This window comes from Ranitomeya variabilis, chromosome 2 (assembly GCF_051348905.1).
Source record: "Ranitomeya variabilis isolate aRanVar5 chromosome 2, aRanVar5.hap1, whole genome shotgun sequence".
Lineage (NCBI taxonomy): Eukaryota > Metazoa > Chordata > Amphibia > Anura > Dendrobatidae > Ranitomeya > Ranitomeya variabilis.
Genome location: NC_135233.1, coordinates 930,014,225 through 930,041,749, shown reverse-complemented (window position 1 = coordinate 930,041,749; position 27,525 = coordinate 930,014,225). Strand labels below are relative to the sequence as shown.

The window sequence follows — 27,525 nt, the reverse complement described above, 5'->3', positions numbered from 1 at the left end:
GTGATTTGTGTGAGACAGCCCGCCTATAACTGACTGTCCTGCCGTAGGTTTGAAGTATTCCTTGGAGCCTAGTACTTCCTCGGCGTTCCGGCCACCGGCTACGCGCCTCAGTAGGATGTTGCCTCGTCTTACAGCACGACTCCTACTGGTACTTCTCTGTTGCGTTGATCTCGTTTCTCACTCAGCACAATAAACCTCGCTTCTTGTCCTTTCTTAGGGCACCGCCGCTATTTAGTGCAGGCGCGGTCCCGTAACGTTCTCTCTGTTCGCTATGCCTCTGTCAGGATCCCACCCCTGACAGGGACCCCCCTGAGTCTCTCCCCGCAACACCCCCTGCCACGGGATGTTGCCTGTTCGATCCCCAGTCAGCTTTCTGTCTAACTTCCTATCCAACCCCCAGTTTTACCAGATTGTGAGGAGTGGCCTAATACATAGTACCCTTAGCTCCCCCTGGAGGCCAGACGTGAAGTGTATTGGTGTCTGTGATACCTGGTCAGGTGAACTCCTTCAGTGCCATCAGACGTACCACAGCCCCCCTTAGCGGCGGAGCATCAGTACTGCAACGACCAGGACTCTGGGGCGCTGCACATCCTTCCAACATATCTCACTCTGGTCACACTAGCCAGCAGTGCTGTCCATGCACAAACACACAGACTCCATCTTGAGTCTCTAGACACACCCCTTTGGGTGGGATATGTAGGTGACTGGACCCACCCATCTCACCAAGTCATCTAGAAGCCTTCACAATGTATAGTAAACCCTCAGCAGTAGCTCTACTGAGAAAACAAGCTCGGGCTTCCATCACAGGGCCATCCACCTCTGCTATACATACTGCCCATTAACCACATGACCCATCGCTATACCACAACACAAACACTGCCCCTCTGCAAAAAACACATATTGTCCCTCTGCTAAATACACACACTGCCTCTCTGCAAAATATACACAGTGCCCCTCTGCAAAATACAAAAACACACACACTACCTGTCTGCAAAATACACACACTACCCCTCTGCACAATACACATATGCTGCCTCTCTGCAGAATACACACACACACACTGCCTCTCTGCAAAATACACACACACACACACACACACACACACACAATGCCTCTCTGTAAAAAACACTCGCACTGCCCCTCTGCAGAATACACACACATACACACTGCCCCTCTGCAGATTACACACAGATACTATCCCTCTGCAGAATACACACACACGCACACACACTGCCCCTCTGTAAAATACACACACACTCCCCCTGTGAAGAACACAGACCCACTGCTCTTCTGCAAAATACAGACATGCACTTCCCCTCTGCAAAATACACACACACACCTATTACGCCTCTGCAAAATACACACACACACACACATTACGCCTCTGCAAAATACACAGGGATGCCTGTGGCCTGCTGTGGTAGGTGATGAAGCCAGCGACTTTGTGCTGTGTCACAACTGCTAACAGTGTGGGCGTCTTGAGGATGCAGATCCTGATAACAATGTAGCAGTCAAGGTGGCCCAAGGCCAGACAGGCCCTTCTGGCATTTGCCAGAAGTGCCAGATGGCCAGTTTGGCCCTGCTTGTAGCCCATGTCCTGGATACCATCAACAGCGAAGAAAAACACCCAAAATAAGTCCAGTGATAAAATCAAAATTTTTATTTAAATAAATACCACAATGATAAAATAAAGTAAGGGGGAAATTGGTGGGAACAATACCAGAACTTAGAGGGGCACACCGAAGGGACTGACAAACTGCAGAATATTGAGTAGCATCAGATAAATACATGAATACATAAAATAGAGAACGGCAGAAACTATATATAAAAATTAATAAATACAGAAAAAGTTAATAAATATACTGCCATTCTAAAAAAGTGCAGAAAGATTGCATGCAAAAGGTAGCATGGATGAGGTACACAACTATAATACCAATTAAGGTGCACATGCAAAGTGTAAAGAGGGATGGAGCAAGACCAGTGCCATCACTGGATAATACAATACCAAGTGATAGTATCTTTATAAATATATACTGCCCAAATACAGTCTCCAATAGGACCCTCCAAAATAATTACCTTAACGTATACTGCAGAGTCCCCAGGATGCGCCCGACCCCGACGCGCGTTTCGGCGTCTGCCTTCGTCAGGGGGATACGTCTGTGTGTGGTGGCTCTTGAAACAATGACTCCAGCAGCAGTCCACACTTTTTGAATCTCCCCCAAATTTTTGAATGGCCTTTTCTTAACAATCCTTTCAAGGCTGAGGTTATCCCGGTTGCTTGTGCACCTTTTTCTATCACACTTTTTCCTTCCACTCAACTTTCCATTAATATGCTTGGATACAGCACTTTGTGAACAGCCAGCTTCTTTAGCAATGACCTTTTGTGGCTTTTTTAAATGCTAAGGAAGCCTTTGCAGGTGTTTTTTCCGTTAATTATTCTCATTTACTGAGATAATGACTTTTTGGGTTTTCATTGGCTGTAAGCCATAATCATCAACATTAACAGAAATTAACACATGAAATAGGTCACTCTGTTTGCAATGACTCTATATAATATGAGTTTCACTTTTTGTATTGAAGAACTAAAATAAATTAACTTTTGATGATATTCTAATTTTGTGACAAGCACCTGTACTTCCTAAATTATATGATGTCATCCTGGACTTCAGACTCCTATGTTACTTTTAGTTGTAATATAGTCTTGACGAGTTCAGTTTAATGGGATTGGTCATTTTCTCATTTATTTTTTTTTATATATGCGTAAGAATTAGTTAATAGAATAACTAATACAACATAATTACTAGAATTACACTGATATCTTCTTTTCAAAAGTACCTGCCATTCATTAAAGCACCCTGGTCCAAAACATACTGTAGATGCTGATGAATAGTCATGCAACTAGATCCACCTATTAGTGGCCTCCAATAATCTCTGCATGGCATTAGAAAACAGTGTATGTACGGTACCGTGTGCAGGGCCTTTCAATGGAGGCCGCTGATGGATGCGTCTCATCACATGCCCCACCATCTTGACAAGAGTCAAGAATTAAATTGTGATGGGGCGGCACTTTTGAGAAGAGGAGATTAGCGTTGCTCTAATAACAGATTATATTAGTTCCTTGATTATGTAATTTCTGCACATTTCTAGGTATAATTAGATTATGTCTAATAATGTGGAGCATAAAATTAGTATAACCTGAGTAGCTATAGTACCTACACTATCTATCTATAAGATGAATATAGCAGTACAAGTCCAATATATATATGCCCTTTCAGGAGAATATCGGTTTCTGCCACTAGTTCCTCCCACCTCCACTCTCCATAGAACCTTATGAGCATCAACTGTCGTATTATATCTCAGAAAGTGGGAAATTCTGTCTTCCCTGCATAGACTTTACAGATTTTACCAATGAATTGAAAGTGAAAAATCAATCCAGGAGGAGAAAGGAGCAGATTTCCCTGATGACACAAAGTTGCTTATTTTCATGTGTACTATCTAAATAAAAAAAGTTGCGGCAGCACACCATAGATCAACTATAAAGTGCTATTTATTAGCTAATAAATAGCACTTTATAGTTGATCTATGGTGTGCTGCCGCAACTTTTTTAGATTTATATTGAAGGACTGGTATGTACCTATGAGGCTTTGCACCTTATACCAATTTGTCCTGCTTTTTTTGCTATCTATCTAGAAAAAGTATTAGAGCAGCACAAAAAACACAAAAGTGAAAATAGAAAAATAGAGTCGGGTGCAGAGCCCCCCAGGCATAGACCAAACCTCAAATGTAGGAATCCAAAAAATGGTGGCAGCACAGCATTAGGCCAGTCTCACACGTCCAGATAATTCCGGTACCGGAAAAATTGGTACCGGAAAAATTGGTACCGGAGTTGTTCCTCCAAACACTGTGAGTTGATACCAAAAAATTCTATTCTGGTCTCATCTGACTACATGAGCGTCTCCCAAGCATCTTCTGGATCATTCAGATGGTCATTGGTGAATTTCAAACGGGCCTGGACATGTGCTGTCTTGAGCAGGAGGACATCGCGTGCCCTGCATTATTTTAATTCATGACAGCATAGTGTGCTACTAATGGTAATGTTTGAGACTCTGTTCCCAGCTCCCTTCAGGTCATTGACCAGGTCCTCCCGTGTAATTCTGGGCTGATTCCCAACCTTTCTCAGAATCATCCTTACCCCACGAGGCAAGATCTTGCATGAAGCCCCACAACAAGGAAGATTGACAGTCATCTTGTGTTTCTTCCATTTTGTAATAAATGCATGAACGGTTGTTGCCTTCTCACCAAGCTTCTTGCATATTGTCCTGCAGTCCATCCCAGCCTTGTTCAGATCTACAATTTTGTCCCTGGTGTCCTTACACAGCTTTTTGGTCTGGCCATGGTGGAGAGGTTGGCATGTGATTGAGTGTGTGGACAGGTGTCTTTTATATAGGTAATGATTTCAAACAGGTGCAATTACTGTATATACTCGAGTTTTTTGGGGCTGAAAGTGCCCCTCTCGGCTTATACTCGAGTCATGGTCAGCAGGGGGGTCGGCAGGTGAGGGGGAGCGATGACTGTCACATACATACCTGCTCCTGGTGCTCCTGACGCGGTCCCTGCATGTCTCATGGTCTCCGGCGCAGGCACCTTCTTCCTCTGTTCAGCGGTCACGTGGTACCGCTCATTAAAGTAATGAATATGGACTCCACTCCCATAGGGGTGGAGCCGCATATTCATTACTGTAATGAGCGGTACCAGTGACCGCTGAACAGAGGAAGAAGGTGCCGGTGCCGGAGACCATCTGTCCGAGAGAAGCTGCCAGGGACCGCGCCGGGAGCAGGTGAGTATTTCATATTCACCTTCCCTCGTTCCACCGCCGCTCCGTCTTCCGAGTTTCTCTGCAGTGACTGTTCAGGTCAGAGGGCGCGATGACGTATTAGTGTGCGAGCTGCCATCTGCCTGAACAGTCAGTGAGGAGAGAAGGGACGCTGAGGAGCATCGACGAGAGGTGAGTATGTCATTTTTTTTTATTGCAGCAGCATTACATGTGGCACATTGTTATATGGAGCATCTTATGGGGCCAAAATGAACTGTATGGAGCATTATATGGGGCATATTTTAATATGGAGCATCTTATGGGGCCCATCATAAATTTTATGGAGCATTATATGGGGCCCATCATGAACTATATGGAGCATTATATGGGGCTCCTGATTCAATATGGATATTCAAAAACACTTAACCTACTGATGTCTCAATCAATTTTACTTTTATTGGTATCAATTTTATTTTTGAAATTTACCGGTAGCTGCTGCATTTTCCACCCTAGGCTTATGCTCGAGTCAATAAGTTTTCCCAGTTTTTTGTTGCAAAATTAGGGGTCTCGGTTTATACTCGGGTATGCTTATACTCGAGTATATACAGTAATACAGGTAATAAGTGCAGAGTAGGAGAGTTAATTAAAATAAAAACTAACAGGTCTGTGAGAGCCAGAATTCTTGCTGGTTGGTAGGTGATCAAATAATTATTTCATGCAATAAAATCCAATTTAATTATCTTAACACCTTAACCCCCGGTCTACTTTTTTTGCATTTTCGTTTTTTGCTCCCCTTCTTCCCAGAGCCATAACTTTTTTACTTTTCAATATGGCCATGTGAGGGCTTGTTTTTTACAGAACAAGTTGTACTTTTGAATGACACCATTGGTTTTAACATATTGTGTACTGGAAAACAGGAAAAAAATTCCAAGTGCAGTGAAATTGCAAAAAGAAGTGCTATTCCACAGTTTTTTTTTCTTTTTTACCACTTTGACTAAATGCTAAATCTGACCTGCCATTATAATTGTCCAGGTCATTGCGAGTTCATAGACACCAAACATGTATAGGTTCTTTTTTATTTAAGTGGTGAAAATTTTTATTTTTAAATGGTGCCATTTTCCGAGACCTGTGGCGTCTCCATTTTTCGTGATATGGGGCTAAATGAGGGCTTATTTTTTGTGTGCTGAGCTGAAGTTTTAATTGATATAATTTTGTTGTAGATACAATGTTTTGATGGCTCGCTATTGCATTTTATTGCAGTGTAGCGGCAACCACAAAAACGTAATTCTGGAATTTTTTATTTTTTTCTCACTACAAAATTTAGCGATCAGGTTTTCTTTTTTTTATATTGATAAATTGGGCAATTCTGAATGCAGCGATACCAAATATGTATATGTTTGATTTTTTTTATTGTTTTATTGTGAATGGGGCGAAAGGGGGGTTATTTAAACTTTTCTATTTTTTTATTTTTTAAATATTCTTTAAAACATTTTTTCACTTTTGGCATGGTTAAATAGTCTCCATGGGAGACTAGAGGCTGCAGTACTTTGATCGCCTCTGCTACACACAGGCAATGATCAGATCGCCTGTGTGTAGCAGAAATGCTCTCTTGCTGTCGGGGCAGTGCTCATAGCAATCTGGCAATGACAACCACAGAGGTCTGCAGCAACTGTCTGGTTGTCATGCCAGTCCATTGGTGACCCGCGATCAGGTGAGGGGGTCACCAATGGACGGAGCCAGTAACGCGCTTCCTGTAAGTGCAAGTTAAATTCCGCTGTCAGAGATTGACAGCGGCATTTAACTAGTTAACAGCCGCGGGTGAATCGCGATTCCACCCGCGGTGTTGCGGGCACATTTTAGTTGTATAGATCAGCTGTTATGTGCCCGTGACGGAGGCCGCATCAAACAGGGGAATTCTGACATGTGCGTATTATTACAGCACATGTCGGAAAGGGGTTAAAATAGTGTGATCTATCTATTATCTATTTACAGACAGCTAACCTTTATGAAGAGATATCATAGCTGAACCTTCGATGATTCTGCTGCAACATACTGCAATGTTAAGCAATGTTTGTCTTAAGTGTAACACAATCAGGAAGAATATCCAAATTAAATGCCGGAGGGATTACAACGGTGAGGACACTTAGGCACATATCTATTTGTACTGCGTTGAATTGAGTGGTTTTCTGTAACCATGAACAGCAGCCAGCCACGCATAAAGAAGCAGAATGCTTGTCCCTCGTTTGCCTCATTAGTTTTCAAAGACATTAACTGGGCATTTGGCCTTTTCAAACATCCATTGTCGTAAGAATGATGAAGGCAAAAGTAATGAATTTATTGCAAAACACTGCTGATCAGCAATGAGAACAGCAATCAGTTCTGCGGTATGATTAGTCAAGGACTCTGTAGTACACAGCCTGAAATATCTCAATGGGTTTCTATTACAGATGAAAATTAACCCATTTAGTACATGCATTGTGAGCAAGCTCCTACACGACAAAAACAGTATGATGCTTCAGACAAATCATTTACCGATTCAGCCTGATGATCGTTTAGAACTTTAGAGCTTGACATTTGGCAAAGACTGAGCTTTATGTTCAAGTTGTATAATCACAGCCTATATTCTGTTATTAGGTACAACATTAAAAAGAAAGCACAAACCTATCTCAGCTAATAACCCCATAAAAATCTGGAAATTTATGGATGCAGTAATTTTTCTGTTTTTTCCCTAACTTATCTTTTTTTCTGTCTGCATAATGAGGGCTTGTCTTTAGCAAGATGTATTGTGGTTTTGAATAGTCCATTCCATTTACTATACGGTTTCAGAGTTTTAAGGTTGAAAGAAGACAAGTTTTACTATTTCGATTTACAGTTGTGTGAAAAAGTGATTGCCCCCTAAACCTAATAACTGGTTGGGCCATCCTTAATACCCTTGGTTGCTCTTCTCTGCACCCGTCCTTCTTATACACTGGAGCCCATGATTATACACAGTATTCTGTGTGGCCGCACTAGTGATTTGTATAGAGGTAAAACTATGTTCTTGTCATGAGCATTAATGCCTCTTATAATGGACCTCATGATTTTATTAGCTTTGGCAGCGGCTGTCTGGCAGTAGTCACTAAATTTGAGATTTCTGTCTACCAATATATACCCAAGTCTTTTCAAGTGAAAGTTTTACCCAGAGTTTTACCATTTACTATATAGTTGTACAACGTATTTCATTGGTCTAAGTGAGTGACCTTATATTTATACATATTAAACGTCAATTTTCATTTCTCCACCCAAGCCACCAACGTACAAAAACCCCTCTGAAATATTAATTGTTTTGCTCTGTGTTGATTATTTTGCAGAGTTTGGTATCATCTGCAAAAACTGAAATTATATTCTATATGTCCTCTACAAGGCCACTGTCACGCTCACTCCCTGGCTGGTGGGCGTGAGCTCGGGGGTTTGTGGCCCCACTGTGCCACAAACCAGACTACCCTGGAAGAGGCATGACTATGATAGCTGCCTGGGTTTTTGCTGGAGCCTCTGATGGTGAGGTCAGGCTTGTGCAGCAGGCAGCTGCCAGGTGCTACTCCAGGGTGGTGTCTGGCTGTGGCTGCTGATCCCACTTGGGAGACAGGAACACTAGGATTGGTGCGGGCATCAGGCAGGACTAGCAGATGAGCACGGATGAGATTTAGATGAGTAGGCTGGCACGGCTGAGACACAGAGCTGGCAGAGACACAGGGCTGGCAGGCACGGCAGAGAACACAGGGCTGGCAGGCACGGCAGAGAACACAGGGCTGGCAGACACAGCAGAGAACACAGGGCTGGAGGGAATGACATAGACACAGGGCTGACAGGCACGGCAGAGACACAGGGCTGGCAGGCATGGCAGAGAACACAGGGCTGGCAGGCACGGCAGAGAACACAGGGCTGGCAGGCACGGCAGAGAACACAGGGCTGGCAGGCACGGCAGAGAACACAGGGCTGGCAGGCACGGCAGGAAACATAGGGTGGGCAGGCACAGCAGAGAACCAGAGAACACAGGGCTGACAGGCACGGCAGAGAACACAGGGCTGGCAGGCACAGCAGAGAACACAGGGCTGGCAGGCACAGCAGAGAACACAGGGCTGGCAGGAACGGCAGAGAACACAGGGCTGGCAGGTATGGCAGAGACACAGGGCTGGTTGGTGTGGTGTATGAAGGAACAGGTAGGGACCTGTTCACACAGGAGGTGCAGGTAAGGAGACAAGCAGAAAGAAATGAAGTATGAAGGAACAGGTTGGGACCTGTTCACACAGGAGTTGCAGGTACGGAAACAATCGGAAGGAATGGAGTGTAAAGGAACAGGTTGAGACAGGAACAGTGTAAAGGAACAGGTTCCAGTTCACACAGGAAGAGAGCCGCAAGGCTGCGGATAGCAATGGTAGAGCAGCAAAAGATGGAGCAGCAACAGAAGCTAAGCAGAGCGGAACCGCAAGGAATGCGGAGAGGAGCTGAAGCAAGAGATTTCTGCAGCAACAGGAGCGGAGTAGAATGGAGCAGAACTGCAGGAGTGCAGAGCAGAGGTAAAGCCACAAAGGTATAGAGCAGGCAGAGCCGCAAGAGTGCGGAGCGTAAGCAGACTGAGAACACAAGGAAAGACACAACAGGGAAGGAAGCCACAGACAAGGAGACAGAGATAAGACTAAGTTCAGACAAGGTAATGGAACAAGACAAGGAACAAGAACAAAGACACAGGGACCAGGATATTCTGCCTCCTGGAGGGCGGACAACAAGCTCAAGGCAAGAACACAGAGAAAAGCCTCTAGAGAGGGAGTAACACAGAGCAAGGCCTGGCAAACTCAGAAGCTAAACACAAACTGAGCTAACACATTGCACAGGCCCAGTCCACTGGGTGGAGCTGCACTAAATACTGGAGGCCTCTTGGCAATTGGTCTGGAACAGATTAGACAGGTGCACCTGATTCCTATAAGAACCAGAGAGTTCAGGCACCGCCCCCCTATGCACACAGCCAGGAAGCATGAAGAGAGCAGAGGCACAGAATATAAAACTGGCAAGAAACAGAAACCACAATATGATCTGGAGCAGTGGGTAAGATAGTGTGAGAGATGAGAGGCCATGCCGTGATGCCAGCAGAGTTGTTACAGCCATTAATAAATATATTGAAGAATAGGGTCCAATATTGATCCCTCTAGTACCAAGTTGTTAACTGTGACCCAATTAGAGTTTGGTGCATTAATAACCACTCTTTGTTTCCTATCACTGAGCCAAGTGTTAACCCAATAACACATTTTTTCCCATAGTCTGTTTGGTCTCATTTTACGTACCAACTTTTTATGTTGAACTGTATCAAACGCCTTTGAAATGTCCTGATAGAAAACATCCACAGCAATACCCTCGCATGGTCTGGAACTTACCTCTTCATAGAAACTTTATTAGGTATGCATTAAAATTGAAAAACACACAACCTAAAAATCGGAGTCACTCAGTCGGATACCGTGATAAATAATGTACTTGGGGGTTAGGAAATAGGTTCTAAGGGGCTGATATTGCCTGGGTGAACCTGTAGTTTCCTGTCTAACTTCGGAGGTTGGCACCCTAAGTTGTTAGCGACAGTAGCACCCCTGCTCCACGGCAGCTGTCCCTAGGTAACTCTAGGTCACCCTAATGTAGCTAAATGTTAACAGGCAAAGTAATTATTGAAAAAAATCTTGAACACCTCCCAAAGTGCATCTATAATAGAGTGCCCTCTAAAAACATTAAAGTGACATTGTGCAGATATACTGTATATGTACCTTTCCATAAGGGGTTAGATTCTGCAACAATAAGGAAATATGTGGCCTATGAATTCCCTATGAAGTCCTTATTCTCCTGCCTGCCTTACTGTGGAGGTTTATTTTTTATTATGCATTTCTTATATAGCATTATCATATTCCGAAGCACTTTTACATACATTATCATCACTGTCCCCAATGGGGCTCACAATCTAGATTCCCTATCAGTATGTATTTGAAATGTGGGAGGAAACTGGACAACCAGTAGGAAATCCACGCAAACATGGGGAGAACATACAAACTCCTTGCAGATGTTGTCCTTGGTGGGATTTGAACCCAGGGCCCCAGCGCTGCAAAGCAACAGTGCTAACCACTGAGCCACCATGCTGCCTTAGATGGCAACGATAGTGGTTCCCTCGCTCCTCGATGACTGTCCATACGTAACCCTAAGTCACCCTGAAAATATTAGTGGAACAGTTACCACTAGGTTAAATTGTAAGGCATAAATTATATGATAAATGATATGTTGCCCAGAGTGTGCCTCAGCACGTTTCAAGGTTTCTCAAGAGGCTGATAATTATGATGTGTCAAAAGGATAATGAGATTTAATCTTTTTTCTAAAAAAATAATTCAGTCATGCTCTCTGGTTATCCTGTTTGAGGGATACCCTTATCATACATTATCTTTTTATCATGTTCTGGTCTTTGTCCACAAATTTTGGATCCACCTGAAGTTTTATATAATAATTCTATAAGAAATATCACCCCTTTTCAAATTAATAAGTCTTACTTAATGAACTTGTTCTATCAGATATACCCCAATTCTTATGCACTCCCATAATGCATATGCACTAAAAGGGTTATCCAGGACTATTTTTTTTTTGTTATGGGCCTAAGAACTTACAGTTGCTAACTACCTGTTTGTTGTGCCTAGTGCTGATCTCCTCAAGCTTGGAGTGGTCATGGACATCTCCTGCCAATGATTCTTCAGCTTCCGGTGACATCCTGTCGACAGAGCAGCTTCTTCTCTTCCACTCTGCTATGATGATGGGGTATGAATGCCATGAGATGACTGTCAGCCAGCATGATGTCAGCAGTCACACCATGTTGACTGAGGAAACTGGAAGAGGAAGAGCTACTCTGTTGATGAGAAGCAGCAGAATCACCAGCAGGAGTGGTTTGTGATCACTCTGAGCCAGCACCGGGCAGAACAGACAGGTAGTTAGCCTGTAAGTTCTTAACCCCATGAGAAAAAAATAAAAAAGTCCTGGACAACCCTTTTAAATGGGCCTCATCTCTCCCATATCTAGTCCATATTGCGTAAGGTCTGTATCCCATTTTGTGAAGTAAACTAGGAGTCCTCTCCACCCTGTAAATCAAGTATAGTTGAGAAAGAATTTGAAATTTGCTCAGTGAACAAATGTAATATTTAATTATTTTAAATATGTGGTTTGTATTACTATTGGCAACGTACCTAATCCTGCTCTTTTCAACATTTGCCAGCCCCATGCTATGAACAATTGCCTTTTTTGTATGTTAATTAAATATGATAACGTGCACAGACTTCTGAGAGAACTGCACACAGATCTGCTGGTATCTTGTTTTTCTACATGAAGGCATGATAAAATGATAACTGCTGCTTTACATGAAAGTTGTGGCTAGTTTGATTAGGAGTACAATAATATTTCTTTATGAAACATTCTTTGTTGTCTGTGGAGATAATAACTCTGTAATTGGAACAAAAGTAATCGTAATCCAAAGTTATTTACAGTAGTGAATGGTGGCATTTACGTACAATATCTGCTTAGTTTGGAGAACGTTTTGTGTCCTATCAAATGGCAAAGTTGAAAATAAATTATAAAATCTATCTATTGCAAATAGTTGAGCCTTCTTACAACATAGCTTTTGTGTGACCATATTGTGGAGATTAGCACCATTCCTGTTTGAGAAATATGTAACCTTGTGCCAAACTTTTGGATGTGAAAGATTTGGAAGTTCACACAGGCCTGTGTCCAAGTGATAATTTTATTTTATCCATTACACAATGTGATTCAGGTAGGAAAATTATTGACTGAAATAAAAACTTGAAGTTCCAAGATCTCATGAATCTTAGAATTAAATGGCCGAGATCCGAGTTCTTGCCGATCTTTACTTTTACAGCCCAGGCAGATTTCTCATAAGGCCAACCTAAGCCACGGCCTAGGGTGCAGCAGTAAGGGGGGTGGATATACAGAAGAAATAAAATATTTACACATTTTTCAGGCAATATAAAATGTTTTTTTTTAAATTTACATCCATAAACATTAAATAAATTGAGTGGTACATTTACGATGCCCATCTCTACAACTTGCGCTGTCTTGCTCAGTCACAGGCAGAAAGCATTTGCTATTTCTCTCTCACACTCTCGGCATAAACAGTGAAAACCACCCGATAACGGAAAATTCCAGATTTGGCGTTACAATAGTGATTCCAAGTAATTCATTACTATCATATTGCTTGACCTCTACATATCTGCTGCCATGTCAAGAACTTGAGCAGAAGCTAGAGGTACACTCATCAAGCCGTGAACACTTGAAACAGAGTTCATTGCACAGTTTGGGGGAACAGTGCTGCTCAGATTACACCAAGTGAACACATGGGTGACTGCACCGGGGCCTGGAGGCTCCGGGGGGCCCCTGCAGGGCAGCTAATAATGAGGGCAATCTAACCATTTTATCCGTCCCCAGCCAGATTGCCCTCATGTGCGGCGGGCAAGGAGCAATCCCTGAAGCTCCGCTGCCTGCAAGAGAAAATTGCAGCAGAGCGGAGGTGCAGGGATCCATCCTGCTTCCTGTCTCACACAGCAGAGGCGCGGCTGTGCGAGATAGAAAGCTGCCGGCAATGGTGCGGCTTCAGGATACCATGCGCAGAGGTGAGGTGTGTGTGTATGCAGAGGTGAATGTGTGTCTGTATGTGTGTAGGTGGAGGAGAGGGCAATGATGGGGGTGATGGAGCAGAAGGCAATAATTGTGTTGACAGAGAGGGCAATGATGGGGTGATGGGGCAGAAGGCAATGATCGGATCGGTTTAATGGAGAGGGCAATGATAGGGGTGGTGGGGGAGAAAGCAATAATGAGGGTGGTGGGGGACGAGTAAATGATGGAGGTGGTGAGTAGGCAATAATGGGGGTAGTGGGGAGGAAATGATGGAGGCGGTGTAATGGGCAATGATGGGGTTGTGGGAGAAAAGACAATGATGGTGGTGATGGAAAGGGCAGTGATAGGGATGGTGGGGAGGAGGCAATGATGGAGGTGGTGGAATGGGTAATGATGAGGGTGGTGGGGAAGAAGACAATGATAATGGCAGTGGAAAGGACAATGATGGGTTGGTGGGGAGGAGGCAATGATGGAGGTGGTGGAATGGGTAATGATGGGGGTGGGGGGAGAAGACAATTATAATGGCAGTGGAAAGGACAATGATGGGGTGGTGGGAAGGAGGCAATGATGGAGGTGGTGGAATGGGTAATGATGAGGGTGGTGGGGAAGAAGACAATTATAATGGCAGTGGAAAGGACAATGATGGGGTGGTGGGAAGGAGGCAATGATGGAGGTGGTGGAATGGGTAATGATGGGGTGGTGGGGGAGAAGACAATGATAATGGCAGTGTAAAGGACAATGATGGGGTGGTGGGGAGGAGGCAATTTTGGAGGTGGTGGAATGGGTAATGATGAGGGTGGTGGGGGAAAAGACAATGATGGTGGTGGTGGAAAGGGCAATGATGGGGATGGTGGGGAGGAGGAAATGATCGAGGTCATGGAATGGGTAATGATGGGGGTGGTGGGGGAGAAAACAATGATGGCGGTGGAAAGGACAATGATGGGGTGGGGGGAGGAGGAAATGATGGAGGTGGTAATATCGGTAATGATGGGGTGGTGGGGGAGAAGGCAATGATGGTGGCAGTGGGAAGGACAATGATGGGGTGGTGGGGAGGAGGCAATGATGGAGGTGATGGGGAGAAAGCAATGATCGAGGTGGTGAAGAGGACAATCATGGGGGTGGGGGAGAGGGCAATAATGGGATGCGGGGGGAGTAGGACAGTGAGGGGTGTGGGGGATTGGGATGGGAGGAAGGGGGATTTATAATACATTTAGGAACAGGAGAAGGTGGAGGAAGACGTTATTATCGATTATTATGGCTAACACAGTCCCTTAGTATAAAATGTACTCACTTATTAGGTAAAGAACAGTCCCTTAGTATATAGTGTACCTACTTATGTATAGCACAGTCCCTTAGTGTATAGTATACTCACTTATTATGTATAACACCATCCTTAGTTACATAATTTCCTCTTTTGTTATGTATAACACCATCCCTTATTACGTAACATCCTCTCTAGTTATATATGATGCACTCCCTTATTATATAGCTTCCTCTGCTGTTATGTACAGTGCTTTCTCTTACATAGTGTATTCTTGTTATTTTTGTTATTCACAGCGCTCTCTTTTATTACATAGTCCCCTCTCTTGTTAAATATAAAATGACTACTGATGGAGGAGCCGGTGGCCAGACTACCAGTCCATCAGCTCCTCATTTAGAAAAGAAGTTTCCCCATGCTCCATCAGCCATCATTGCATTATACAGCTAACAAGACAGGACGGTATGTAATAAAAAACAGGACTCTATAATATCCAATGTAAGCGACGGTGCTGTGCATAACAAGAGAAGGCACTGTATAATAAGGGATGGCAATATACATAATAAAGGAGACTGTAATAAATACATGAATGTGTGTGTGGATATATACAGTATATATATATGTATACTATATATATATGTATATATATATGTATATATATATATATATATATATATATATATATATATATATATATATATATATACAGTGCCTTGCGAAAGCATTCGGCTCCCTGGAACTTTTCAACCTTTTCCCACATATCATGCTTCAAACATAAAGGTACCAATGTAAATTTTTGGTGAAGAATCAACAACAAGTGGAAGATAATTGCGAAGTTGAACAAAATTTATTGTTTAATTTATATTTTTTGGGAGATTCAAAAACTGAAAAGTGAGGCGTGCAATATTATTTGGTCCCTTTACTTTCAGTGCAGCAAACTCACTCCAGAAGTTCATTGTGGATCTCTGAATGCTCCAATGTTGTCCTAAATGCCTAATGATAATAAATATAATCCACCTGTGTGTGATCAAGTCTCCGTATAAATGCACCTGCTCTGTGATAGTCTCAAGGTTCTGTTTGAAGCACAGAGAGCATCATGAAGACCAAGGAACACAACAGGCAGGTCCGTGATACTGTTGTGGAGAAGTTTAAAGCCGGATTTGGATACAAAATGATTTCCAAAACTTTAAACATCCCAAGGAACACTGTGCAAGCGATCATATTGAAATGGAAGGAGTATCATACCACTGCAAATCTACCAAGACCAGGCCATCCCTCTAAACTTTCATGTCAAACAAGGAGAAGACTGATCAGAGATTCAGCCAAGAGGCCCATGATCACTCTGGATGAACTGCACAGATCTACAGCTGAGGTGGGACAGTCTCTCAATAGGACAACAATCAGTCGCACACTGCACAAATCTGGCCTTTATGGAAGAGTGGCAAAAAGAAAGCCATTTCTCAAAGATACCCATAAAAAGTGTTGTTTAAAGTTTGCAACAAGCCACCTAGGAGACACATCAAACATGTGGAAGGTGCTCTGGTCAGATGAAACCAAAATTTAACTTTTTGGCAACAATGCCAAACGATATGTTTGGCATAAAGGCAACAAAGCTCATCACCCTGAACACACCATCCCCACTGTCAAACATGGTGGTGGCAGCATCATGGTTTGGGCCTGCTTTTCTTCAGCAGGGACAGGGAAGATGGTTAAAATTGATGGGAATATGGATGGAGCCAAATACAGGACCATTCTTGAAGAAAACTTGTTGGAGTCTGCAAAAGACCTGAGACCGCGACGGAGATTTGTCTTCCAACAAGACAATGATCCCAAACATAAAGCAAAAATCTACAATGGATTGGTTCACAAATAAACATATCCAGGTGTTAGAATGGCCAAGTCAAAGTCCAGACCTCAATCCAATCGAGAATCTGTGAAAAGAGCTGAAAACTGCTGTTCACAAACGATCTCCATCAAACCTCACTGAGCTCGAGCTGTTTGCCAAGGAAGAATGGGCAAGAATTTCAGTCTCTCGATGTACAAAACTGATAGAGACATACCCCAAGCGACTTACAGCTTATTGTTTTTTTTTTTCTTATTACTGGTTTGATGTATTTGTGGATTACCTTTTATTAGACAGGTTAGGGACTACCAGGGATAGCCGACGACGAGTGTGGGCACCACTGTCGCAATTCTAGGGTGCCAACCTCTGTGGCTTAGATAGGTATCATATTCAGGGAAAGACCCCACATATTTAAAAAATTCTTTCTTTGGGTCTATCTAAATCCCTATTTTTCAAATAGGAATGGTGACCATTTGTGTGATCTAATTCTGTCTTTATCTGGCTCAGTATTTGAGGGAATTGGATTCTGTGCACTTTATAGCCACAGATTAGTTCGTATTGTGTGTTAGGTAGTTTTAATGCATATCTATTAACCCCTTTCTGACATATGATGTACTATCCCGTCGAGGTGGTATGGGCCCGCATGACTACCGACGGGATAGTACGTCATCACCGATCATCCGCGCTCACGGGGGGAGCGCGGCCGATCGGGGACGGGTGTCAGCTGACTATCGCAGCTGACATACGGCACTATGTGCCAGGAGTGGTCACGGACCGCTCCTGGCACATTAACCCCCGGAACACTGCGATCAAACATGATCGCAGCGTTCCGGCGGCTTAGGGAAGCATCCTGAGATGTGATCGCGTTGCTCCGAGGGTGTCCTACCTCCTCCTCCCTGCAGGCCCCATTTCCAAAATGGCCACAGGGGGCCTTCCGGGTCCTGCAGGGAGGTGACTTGCAAGCACCTGCTCAGAGCAGGCGCCAGCAAGCCTCCCTGCAGTGCCTGTCAGATCGGTGATCTGACACAGTGCACTGCAAAGTGTCAGATCAGCGATCTGACAATATATAGTCATGTCCCCCCCTAAGGCAATGTCCTAAGTTAAAAAAAAAATATTTACAAGTGAAAAAAAAAAACCTAAATAAAGAAAAAAAAATATTTTTCCAATAAATACATTTCTTTACCTAAATAATAAAAAAAACAATAAAAGTACACATATTTAGTATCGCCGCGTCCGAAACGACCCGAAAAAACGCTTTATTATCATACCACTGAACAAAATGTGGAATAACACGCCATCAAAAAGAGGGATATGAAAAAAACATGGTACCGCTGAAAACGTAATCTTGTCATGCAAAAAACGAGCCGCCATACAGCATCATCAGCGAAAAAATAAAAAAGTTATAGTCCTCAGAATAAAGCGATGCAAAAATAATTATTTTTTATATAAAATAGTTTTTATCGTATAAAAGCGCCAAAACATTAAAAAAATGATATAAATGAGGTATAGCTGTAATCGTACTGACCCGAAGAATAAAACTGCTTTATCCATTTTACCAAACGTGGAACGGTATAAACGCCACCCCCCAAAAAGAAATTAATGAATTGCTGATTTTTGGTAATTCTGCCTCCCAAAAATTGGAAAACATCACTTGCCCGAAAATGGTACCAATAAAAATGTCAACTCGTCCCGCAAAAAAACAAGACCTCACATGACTCTGTGGACCAAAATATGGAAAAATTATAGCTCTCAAAATGTAGAGATGCAAAAACTATTTTTTGCAATAAAAAGCGTCTTTTAGTGTGTGACAGCTGCCAATCATAAAAATCCGCAAAACAAACCCACTATAAATAGTAAATCAAACCCCCCTTCATCACCCCCTTAGTTAGGGAAAAATAATAAAATATTTTTTATTTATTTATTTCCATTTTCCCATTAGGCTTAGGGTTGGGGCTAAAGTTAGGGATAGGGTTTGGATTACATTTACGGTTGGGATTAGGGGTGTGTCAGGGTTAGGGGTGTGGTTAGGGTTATGGTTGCGATTAGGGTTAGGGAGTGTGTTGGAGTTAGGGGTGTGGTTAGGGTTGGGATTAGGGGTGTGTTGGGTTTAGGGGTGTGGTTAGGGTTATGGTTGGGAATAGGGTTAGGGGTGTGTTTGGGTTAGGGTTTCAGTTAGAATTGGGGGGTTTCCACTGTTTAGGCACATCAGGGGCTCTCCAAACGCGACATGGCGTCCGATCTCAATTCCAGTCAATTTTGCATTGAAAAGTCAAATGGCGCTCCTTCCCTTCTGAGCTCTGCCATGCACCCAAACAGTGGTTTACCCCCACATATGGGGTATCAGCGTACTCAGGACAAATTGCATAACAACTTTTGGGGTCCAAGTTCTTCTGTTACCCTTGGGAAAATAAAAAATTGGGGGCGAAAAGATAATTTTTGTGAAAAAATATGATTTTTTATTTTTACGGCTCTACATTATAAACTTCTGTGAAGCACTTGGTGGGTCAAAGTGCTCACCTCACATCTAGATAAGTTCCTTAGGGGGTCTTGGTAAAATAAAACAAATTGGAGCTGAAGTAAATTTTTTGTGAAGAGAAGTTAAATATTCATTTTTTGTTAAACATTCCAAAAATTCCTGTGAAACACCTGAAGGGTTAATAAACTTCTTGAATGTGGTTTTGAGCACCTTGAGGGGTGCAGTTTTTAGAATGGTGTCACACTTGGGTATTTTCTATCATATAGACCCCTCAAAATGACTTTAAATGTGATGTGGTCCCTAAAAAAAATGGTGTTGTAAAAATGAGAAATTGCTGGTCAACTTTTAACCCTTATAACTCCCTTACAAAAAAAAAATTTTGGTTCCAAAACTGTGCTTATGTAAAGTAGACATGTGGGAAATGTTACTTATTAAGTATTTTGTGTGACATATCTCTCTGATTTAAAGGCATAAAAATTCACATTTGGAAAATTTTGAAATTTTCAAAATTTTCTCCAAATTTCCATTTTTTTCACAAATAAACGCAGGTAATATCAAAGAAATTTTACCACTATCATGAAGTACAATATGTCATGAGAAAACAATGTCAGAATCACCGGGATCCGATGAAGCATTCCAGAGTTATAACCATCATAGGCTATGTGCACACGTCAGGATTTCTAGCAGAAATTTTCTGCCAGAAATCCGCATGCGTTTTTGATGTGTTTTTTTGTGCGTTTTTTTTCCAAATGCATAGAATTGCGGAAAATCCGCAAAATTAATGAACATGCTGTTTTTTTTCTGCGATGCGTTTTTTTCGTGGAAAAAAACACACCATGTGCACAAAACATGCAGAATGCATTCTAAATGGTAGGATGCAGGGCCGTATTTGCCACTAGGCACTCGAGGGCACGTGCCTAGGGTGGGGACGATGCGGGGGGCGGCACCTGAGCAAGCGAGCAAGGTGTTTTTTGTTTTTTTTCCCACCTCCCGACCGCCCCAACCCCCGCCCCCCCAGCCCCCCCCCCCGGGACCAGCCTCCCACCCACCCTCCGACCGCCGCCCCCCCGCCTCCCCCCGCCCTCCTTGAAGACGATACTCACCTTGCTCCAGCGATGCCTGGTCTCAGCTTCTGTAGCGCGTCCTGAGTGAGCGGTCACGTGGTACCGCTCATTAAGGCTCATGAATATGCGCATATTCATGAGCCTTAATGAGAGCGGTATCACGTGACCGCTCACGCAGGAAGAAGGAGCTGCGAGCCTGCGCCTGTGCGCCGGGAGTCGGGACAGAGAGCCGGAGGGATGTCGCCGTCGGCGCGCCCGCTTGGTGTGAGACAGCTGACAGGTGAGTATGAGGGACAGAGGACAGGGGGGATTGAAGGAGGACGGTAAGCCGCCCGTGCCATGGGAGAAGGAGCGGGGAGCGGAGGCTGGTGGTGGAGTGATGAGCCATGCATGGGGGGGAGGGGGGCGTGATGAGTGATGAGCCATGCATGGGGGGGGAGGGGGGAGTGATGAGCCATGTATGGGGGGGAGGGGGGAGTGATGAGCCATGCATGGGGGGGGAGGGGGAGTGATGAGCCATGCATGGGGGGGGGGGAGTGATGAGCCATGCATGGGGGGGAGGGGGGAGTGATGAGCCATGCATGGGGGGGAGGGGGGAGTGATGAGCCATGCATGGGGGGGAGGGGGGAGTGATGAGCCATGCATGGGGGGGAGGGGGGAGTGATGAGCCATGCATGGGGGGGGGAGGGGGGAGTGATGAGCCATGCATGAGGGGGGAGTGATGAGCCATGCATACGGGGGGGGGTTTGGGGGGGGAGAGATGAGCCATGCATAGGGGGAATATGAGTCATGCATACAAGAGGTGGGGGGGTTATGAGCCATGCATACAGCCAGGGGGGCGGATATGAGCCATGCATACAGGAGGTGGGGGGGAATTATGAGCCATGCATAGGGGGATATGAGCCATGCATACAGGGGGGCGGATATGAGCCATGCATACAGGAGGTGGGGGGGAATTATGAGCCATGCATATGGGGATATGAGCCATGCATACGGGGGGGGGAATTATGAGCCATGCATACGCGGGGGGATATGAGCCATGCATATGGGATGGGAGGAAGATGAGCCATGCATACAAGATGGGAGGGGGGCATTATACACTATTGAGCATCATATGGGGTCATTATACAGTATGGAGCTTCATGTGGGGTCATTATACAGTATGGAGCATCATGTGGGGTCATTATACAGTATGGAGCATCATTTGTGGCCAATATACAGTATGGAGCATCATGTGCGGTCATTATACAGTATGGAGCATCATGTGCGGTCATTATACAGTATGGAGCATCATGTGCGGTCATTATACAGTATGGAGCATCATGGGTGGCCATTATACAGTATGGAGCACTGTGTGGCCATTATACAGTATGGAGCATCATGTGTGGCCATATTTTTTTGGTTATAATTATTGTATATGAAACAGTTGTGATCAGCAGTGCTAAATGGGTGTGGTTGGGACTTGGAAATGGGTGTGACTAGTTGTGAAATGGGTGTGGTCAGAGGTGTGGCCTAAAATTTGCCGCAGCGCACTACGTGCGCCGCAACCTTTATGCCTCTTTCCCTTCAACAGTTGGGAGGTATGGTACCGCATTTGCCAGATCACAGCAAGTGCCACAAATCCCATAGGGAATGAATGAATGAAGCCAAACGCAGTGTTGCCATAAGTGATCCGTTGTAAGTGATCCATTACGCGGCAGATGCGAAAAAACTGCCCGATCTGCTGCAAAAGGCTATTTTCACAGCAGCGATTCTTGCCAAAGTCACTGCCGATAGTGTCATACTCACCAATGGGGGAGGCAGCACTAAAAGTGCCTAGGGCAGCAGAAACTCTAAATACGGCCCTGGTAGGATGCATAATGTATGTGTTTTTAATTAGCTTTTATAGCGTTTTTATCGCGGAAAAACCTGAACGTGTGCACATACCCATAAAGGGACAGTGGTCAGAATTGTAAAAATTGGCCCGGTCATTAAAGGGAACCTGTCACCACGTTTTTGGAAGATGGGATAAAAATAGCGTTAAATAGGGGCAGAGGTGGGCGTTACATTAGTGTGTGTGTTAAGCGTTTATTACCCACCTAAGTTGCCGAAATAACTTTGCAAAGTCTCCGTTTTCGCCTGTCAATCAGGCTGGTCAGGTCACATGGGCGTGGTGTCTTCACCCAGATTTGGCGTAGTTTTCCGTTGGTGGCGTAGTGGTGTGCGCATGCCCAAAGTCCGGAATCCTCTTCCAGGGGATTTAAAATAGCGCGGTGTTCGTTATTGCATTGGTGATCGGTGGGCGCGGCCATCTTCCTTTGGCCGCGCGTGCGCAGAAGCGGCGCTCTGCTGGCCGCGGCTTCAGGAAAATGGCCGCGGGATGCCGCGCGTGCGCAGATGGATATCGCGGCGGCCATTTTCCTGAAGCCGCGGCCAGCAGAGCGCCGCTTCTGCGCACGCGCGGCCAAAGGAAGATGGCCGCGCCCACCGATCACCAATGCAATAACGAACACCGCGCTATTTTAAATCCCCTGGAAGAGGATTCCGGACTTTGGGCATGCGCACACCACTACGCCACCAACGGAAAACTACGCCAAATCTGGGGGAAGACAACGCCCATGCGACCTGACCAGCCTGATTGACAGGCGAAAACGGAGACTTTGCAAAGTTATTTCGGCAACTTAGGTGGGTAATAAACGCATAACACACACACTAATGTAACGCCCACCTCTGCCCCTATTTAACGCTATTTTTATCCCATCTTCCAAAAACGTGGTGACAGGTTCCCTTTAAGTGCAAACCACCCTTGGGGGGTAAAGGGGTTAAAAGTGTTTTTAGGGGAATTTATGTAACTAATTTCTGATATCCTCATAATACATGCCCATAGTTAAATATTTTTTGGCAGGGTGAGGAGGCATGAGGCAGGGTGAGGAGGCATGAGGCAGGGTGAGGAGGCATGAGGCAGGGTGAGGAGGCATGAGGCAGGGTGAGGAGGCATGAGGCAGGGTGAGGAGGCATGATGAGACACTGTGAACGAGGAGGCATGAGGCAGAATGAGACATTGACACAGAACGAGCAGGCAATGCATCCAGGCAGGATGAGGAGCGGCCCCACCTTTACGTCACACACACGCAACCTTTCGGACGGTCACGTGGGATGTGGTCACATGACCGCACGGTCACGTGATTAGAGTTCTCGGATCATGGCGCTGGAAGACGAGCAGGAGGCTCTGCTGCCCGGGAGCGGTGGGAGCCCCGCTAGCAGGGAGCCCCGGCCGCAGATGGCGGCCATCTGTGACCCCAGCAGGTTCGCCCATCGGGTCGTGGTGCTGATGCTTATGTGTTTCTTGGGCTTCGGTGAGTGAGCGCCTGTGTGTGCGGAAGTGCCGGGTTACAGGGTGGTAGAGGCTCCTGTACACAGGGTAGTGCGCGGTGTATGGTCTCGGGGCTGCAGGACCCTGTATGGGGGGTCATCACCTTTTATTATTTAACCCCTTAAGGATCCTGCAATACCTTTGTCATGTCCCCCTCTTCCAGCCGCCATACCGTTCCATTGTCTGTCAGTGCGGCGTGCTGACCTCTCTTGTGCAGGACTAGCCCTTGTCCTCAGCCGCTCTATCCTGAGACCCCCAAGTGTGTATATTTGGGGGCAGAGATGTATCAGGACCTGTATGGTCTTATGTGCAGGAGTGCATTTATAATACCATTTTGGGGTCAAAGCAACTTTTTTTGGCACTGACAATAGTAAAGATTCTTTTTTTTTTTTTTTTTCCTTTTCTCCCTTTTTTGCGTTTCATGTAGTGACTGCGCGCTCTGCTGTACGTGGTGACCGCACTTGGGACCTCTAGTCCCTGTTCACACCTGTTTCACTGTTAAATGTGCTAAGAAGCTGGATTGTTGTGGACAGCTGACCTGCTTGCACCACCATGTACCGTCCTCTGATTACGGGTCCGTCTGGTTTCCATTTTATGAATGGGAAAAGCAGCTGTGCCTGATGGGCTTTCTGTTCACAAATCCCAGACGGACCCCATTGTAGTTACCGGGAGCTTTCTGCTGCTTTGCATCTGTTCTGTAATGGGTCCATATTCCTAAAACTGAACAGATAAACAGACCCCGAGACCCAGGTGTGAACTGAGCCTAAGTGTCCCTTTACCTTATCAAATCTATTTAAGCAGATGGTTTTGATTTTGGGGTGGACCAGTATTTATGGTTTGGTTCCACAATTCGGCATTTGTTCAGCCCAGCACAGGACCCTAGAGAGGCACATGCCCAGACGTTACTATACGCTTCCATTCTGTGTAATTTGGGCTGTTTCGCCCCTTGGTGCACATTTCTTCACTGAGTGAGGGGGCCGCTCCTTCCTCCGCCTTGGCTGAGACACTACAGTCCCCCCTAAGCCCCTTTGCTTCCTGGCACCCCTGACTTCCCATACACTTGTATCAGTTTCAGAAGGTCACATTCATATTCAGTAGTGGGGGCTGTGCTTCTCACCAACTCTCCTCCTTGTGCACATAAATGGTTAATGGGAGTAATGTAATGTCACTATTTGGCTGGTGAGAGGCAGGAGTCCAGTGGTCTCATCCCACAGTGTGAGGACAATGCTCTGCATAACAATCTGCCTTAACAGCACTGCTGAGATCAGCTCCACAAGGAATTGGGAGGCAGTTAACCCCTTGTCCACCTGCTGTGTGGTGTGAAGAGGGAGGGGAGCCCTGCATCAGTTAAGCCCCCGTCACACTAAGCGAGGTCGCTAGCGAGATCGCTGCTGAGTCACAAGTTTTGTGACGCAACAGCGACCTCAGTAGCGATCTCGCTATGTTTGACACGTAGCAGCGACCAGGCCCCTGCTGTGAGATCGCTGGTCGTGTCGGAATGGCCTGGACCTTTTTTTGATCGTTGAGGTCCCGCTGGGTAGCACACATCGCTGTGTTTGACACCTTACCAACGACCTTGTTGACGACTCAGACACGGAATCGTCATAATAGCTGCCATGTGACATCGTTGTACAGGTCGCCATATCGCTGCTGCGTCGTTGGGAAGATCTCACTGTTTGACATCTCACCAGCGACCACATAGCGACGCAGCAACGATCCCTGACAGGTCGTATCGTTGTCGGGATCGCTTTAGCGTCGCTAAGTGTGACGGGGCCTTTACTGGCTGCAGTGCCAAAGACAGAGCAGTGGGAATATTTAGTTAAAGGGACTCTGTCACCCCCTCCAGCCGTTAGAAACTAAAAGAGCCACCTTGTGTAGCAGTAATGCTGCATTCTGACAAGGTGGCTCTTTTAGTTATTGGTGCAGTCAAAGCAGAAATAAAGCGTTTTATAATTTTGCAAAAATACCTGTCTTTAGCCCTGGAGGCAGGTCTTAACCCCCCTGCTGCACACGCCACACTGCCGTCACTCAAGGCTTCTTCGGCGCCGCCCCCTCCGTGCTGTTTTCAAATCAAATCCGGCGCCTGCGCTGTTTTGTTCTGCCTGGGGCAGGCGCAGTGAGCGCTGCCCGTCTGACCTCAGATGCAGTCTCGCAGACTGCGCCTGTGCAGCCACCCAGCTTGTGAATCCCAGCCCCGCACTGCGCCTGCCGCAGGCAGAACAAAACAGCGCAGGCGCCGGATTTGATTTGAAAACAGCACGGATGGGGTGGCGCCCGGCGCCGAAGAAGCCTTAAGTGACGGCAGTGTGGCGTGTGTAGCGGGGGGGTTAAGACCTTCCTCCAGGGCTAAAGACAGGTATTTTTTGCGAAATTATAAAACACTTTATTTCTGCTTTGACTGCACCAATAACTAAAAGAGCCACCTTGTCAGAATGCAGCATTACTGCTGCACAAGGTGGCTCTTTTAGTTTCTACTGGCTGGAGGGGGTGACAGTGGCCCTTTAAGAACAAAACTGACCCTCTTTGTTGTGGTGAAGTCTCCTTCATACACTATTTTATCCGTTTCTTCATCATACCTTTGTGTCAAAGATGGTCTGAATTTCAGGCGCTTTTCAGACACTTGTTCTGGTTTGCATCATGTTTTTCCTGTAGGCAAATTGGCAGAAATGTCACCTCATGCCCAGTCTATGCTGCCATTGGAACTAAAGCAAACGACTGCATGTGAATGCAGACCAGGGGGCGTCACTGGTATGCAGAAATGTAGGCTCTGTATTGTGCTCATTCACAATAGTTTGTATGGCTTTTGGTAATTAGGATAGGATCTCCAATGAATGCTGCTAGGGTTAAAGGTACTGTCACACTCAGCAACGCTGCAGCGATATAGACAACGAGCCGATCGCTGCAGCGTCGCTGTTTAGGTCGCTGTAGAGACGTCAAACACAGCAGCTCCACAACGATGCAGGAGCGATCCTGTGACGTAACGGTGACTCACTTATCGTTCTCACAGGTCGTTAGCTCCATGTAAAACATTGCTGGCATCGTTGCTTTTGCTGTCCAACATGACGATACACGCCGACCTGACGACCAAATAAAGTTCTGGACTTCTAGCTCCGACCAGCGATATCACAGCGGGATCCAGATCGCTGCTGCGTGTCAAACTCAACGAGATCGCTATCCAGGACGCTGCAACGTCACGGATCGTTGTCGTTCTCGTTGTAAAGTTGCTGAGTGTGAAGGTACCTTTAGTGTACTCGCCTCTTATAGCCAGTCGCATTACTCCTGGGGCCTCACAGGTAATTACACTGCAGCCTAGGGCTATGTTTACACGGGGCATATTGCTTGAGTTTTTGCTGCCGATTGGGCGCTGCGTACAGATGTTACAGCATAGTGGATGGGATTTTATAAAATCCCGTCTCCACTATGTGTGCAGGGCTACATCCGGTGACTCTGTGTAACCGTACATGCGGCGCGTCTTTCCAGACCGCAGCATGTCTATTTATCTTGCGGAGACGCTCAGTCTCCACAACATAAATAGCCCGGTCTATGAATACGATGCGGTGATTCCGCATGTGTTCAATGAACACATCTGGAATCACCGCGCGTACAACAGGGGGCGGCGCTTTGGGCAGAGCAGGGTATCCGCTGCGTCCAAAGCGCAGAGATTGTGCCCCGTGGATTCATAGCCTAAGGGTTTGTGCACACTATCAGTAATTGCTGCAGGTTTGACGGTGTACTTGTGCAGCGTTCAACCCGCAGCGTCCATATGTTACAGCATAGTGGATGGGATTTCAAGAAATCCCATGTCCACTATGCGTCCACAGATGCCTGCGGATCATCCGCGGAGATGGACATGCGGCGCCTCTCTCCAGACCGCAGCATGTCTATTTATCTTGTGGAGACTCTGTTTCTGCATGAGAAATATCATCAATAGAAATATATTGAAAGCGGTGAATCCTCACGGTTCACTGAACACATGTAGATTCACCTGCGTTTAATACACTGCAGCACTTTGCATGCAGCGAACATGCTGATTCTGGATT

At 45.4% G+C, this 27,525-nt stretch overlaps 1 protein-coding gene across 2 annotated transcripts in view; it reads left to right on the top strand.

The window, feature by feature from the left end:
- The first annotated feature begins 23,157 nt into the window (after positions 1 to 23,157).
- The window catches only part of MFSD1 (major facilitator superfamily domain containing 1), a 61,474-nt gene continuing 57,106 nt past the window's right edge, over positions 23,158 to 27,525 (top strand). The window contains exon 1 of one of the 2 annotated variants that reach the window (XM_077290665.1): positions 23,158 to 23,468. In XM_077290665.1, coding sequence (XP_077146780.1) covers positions 23,315 to 23,468 — 154 coding nt within the window. In that variant the 5' untranslated portion in view covers positions 23,158 to 23,314. The remainder of the gene's footprint in view (positions 23,469 to 27,525) is intronic. The other variant, XM_077290666.1, reaches the window with a different exon arrangement.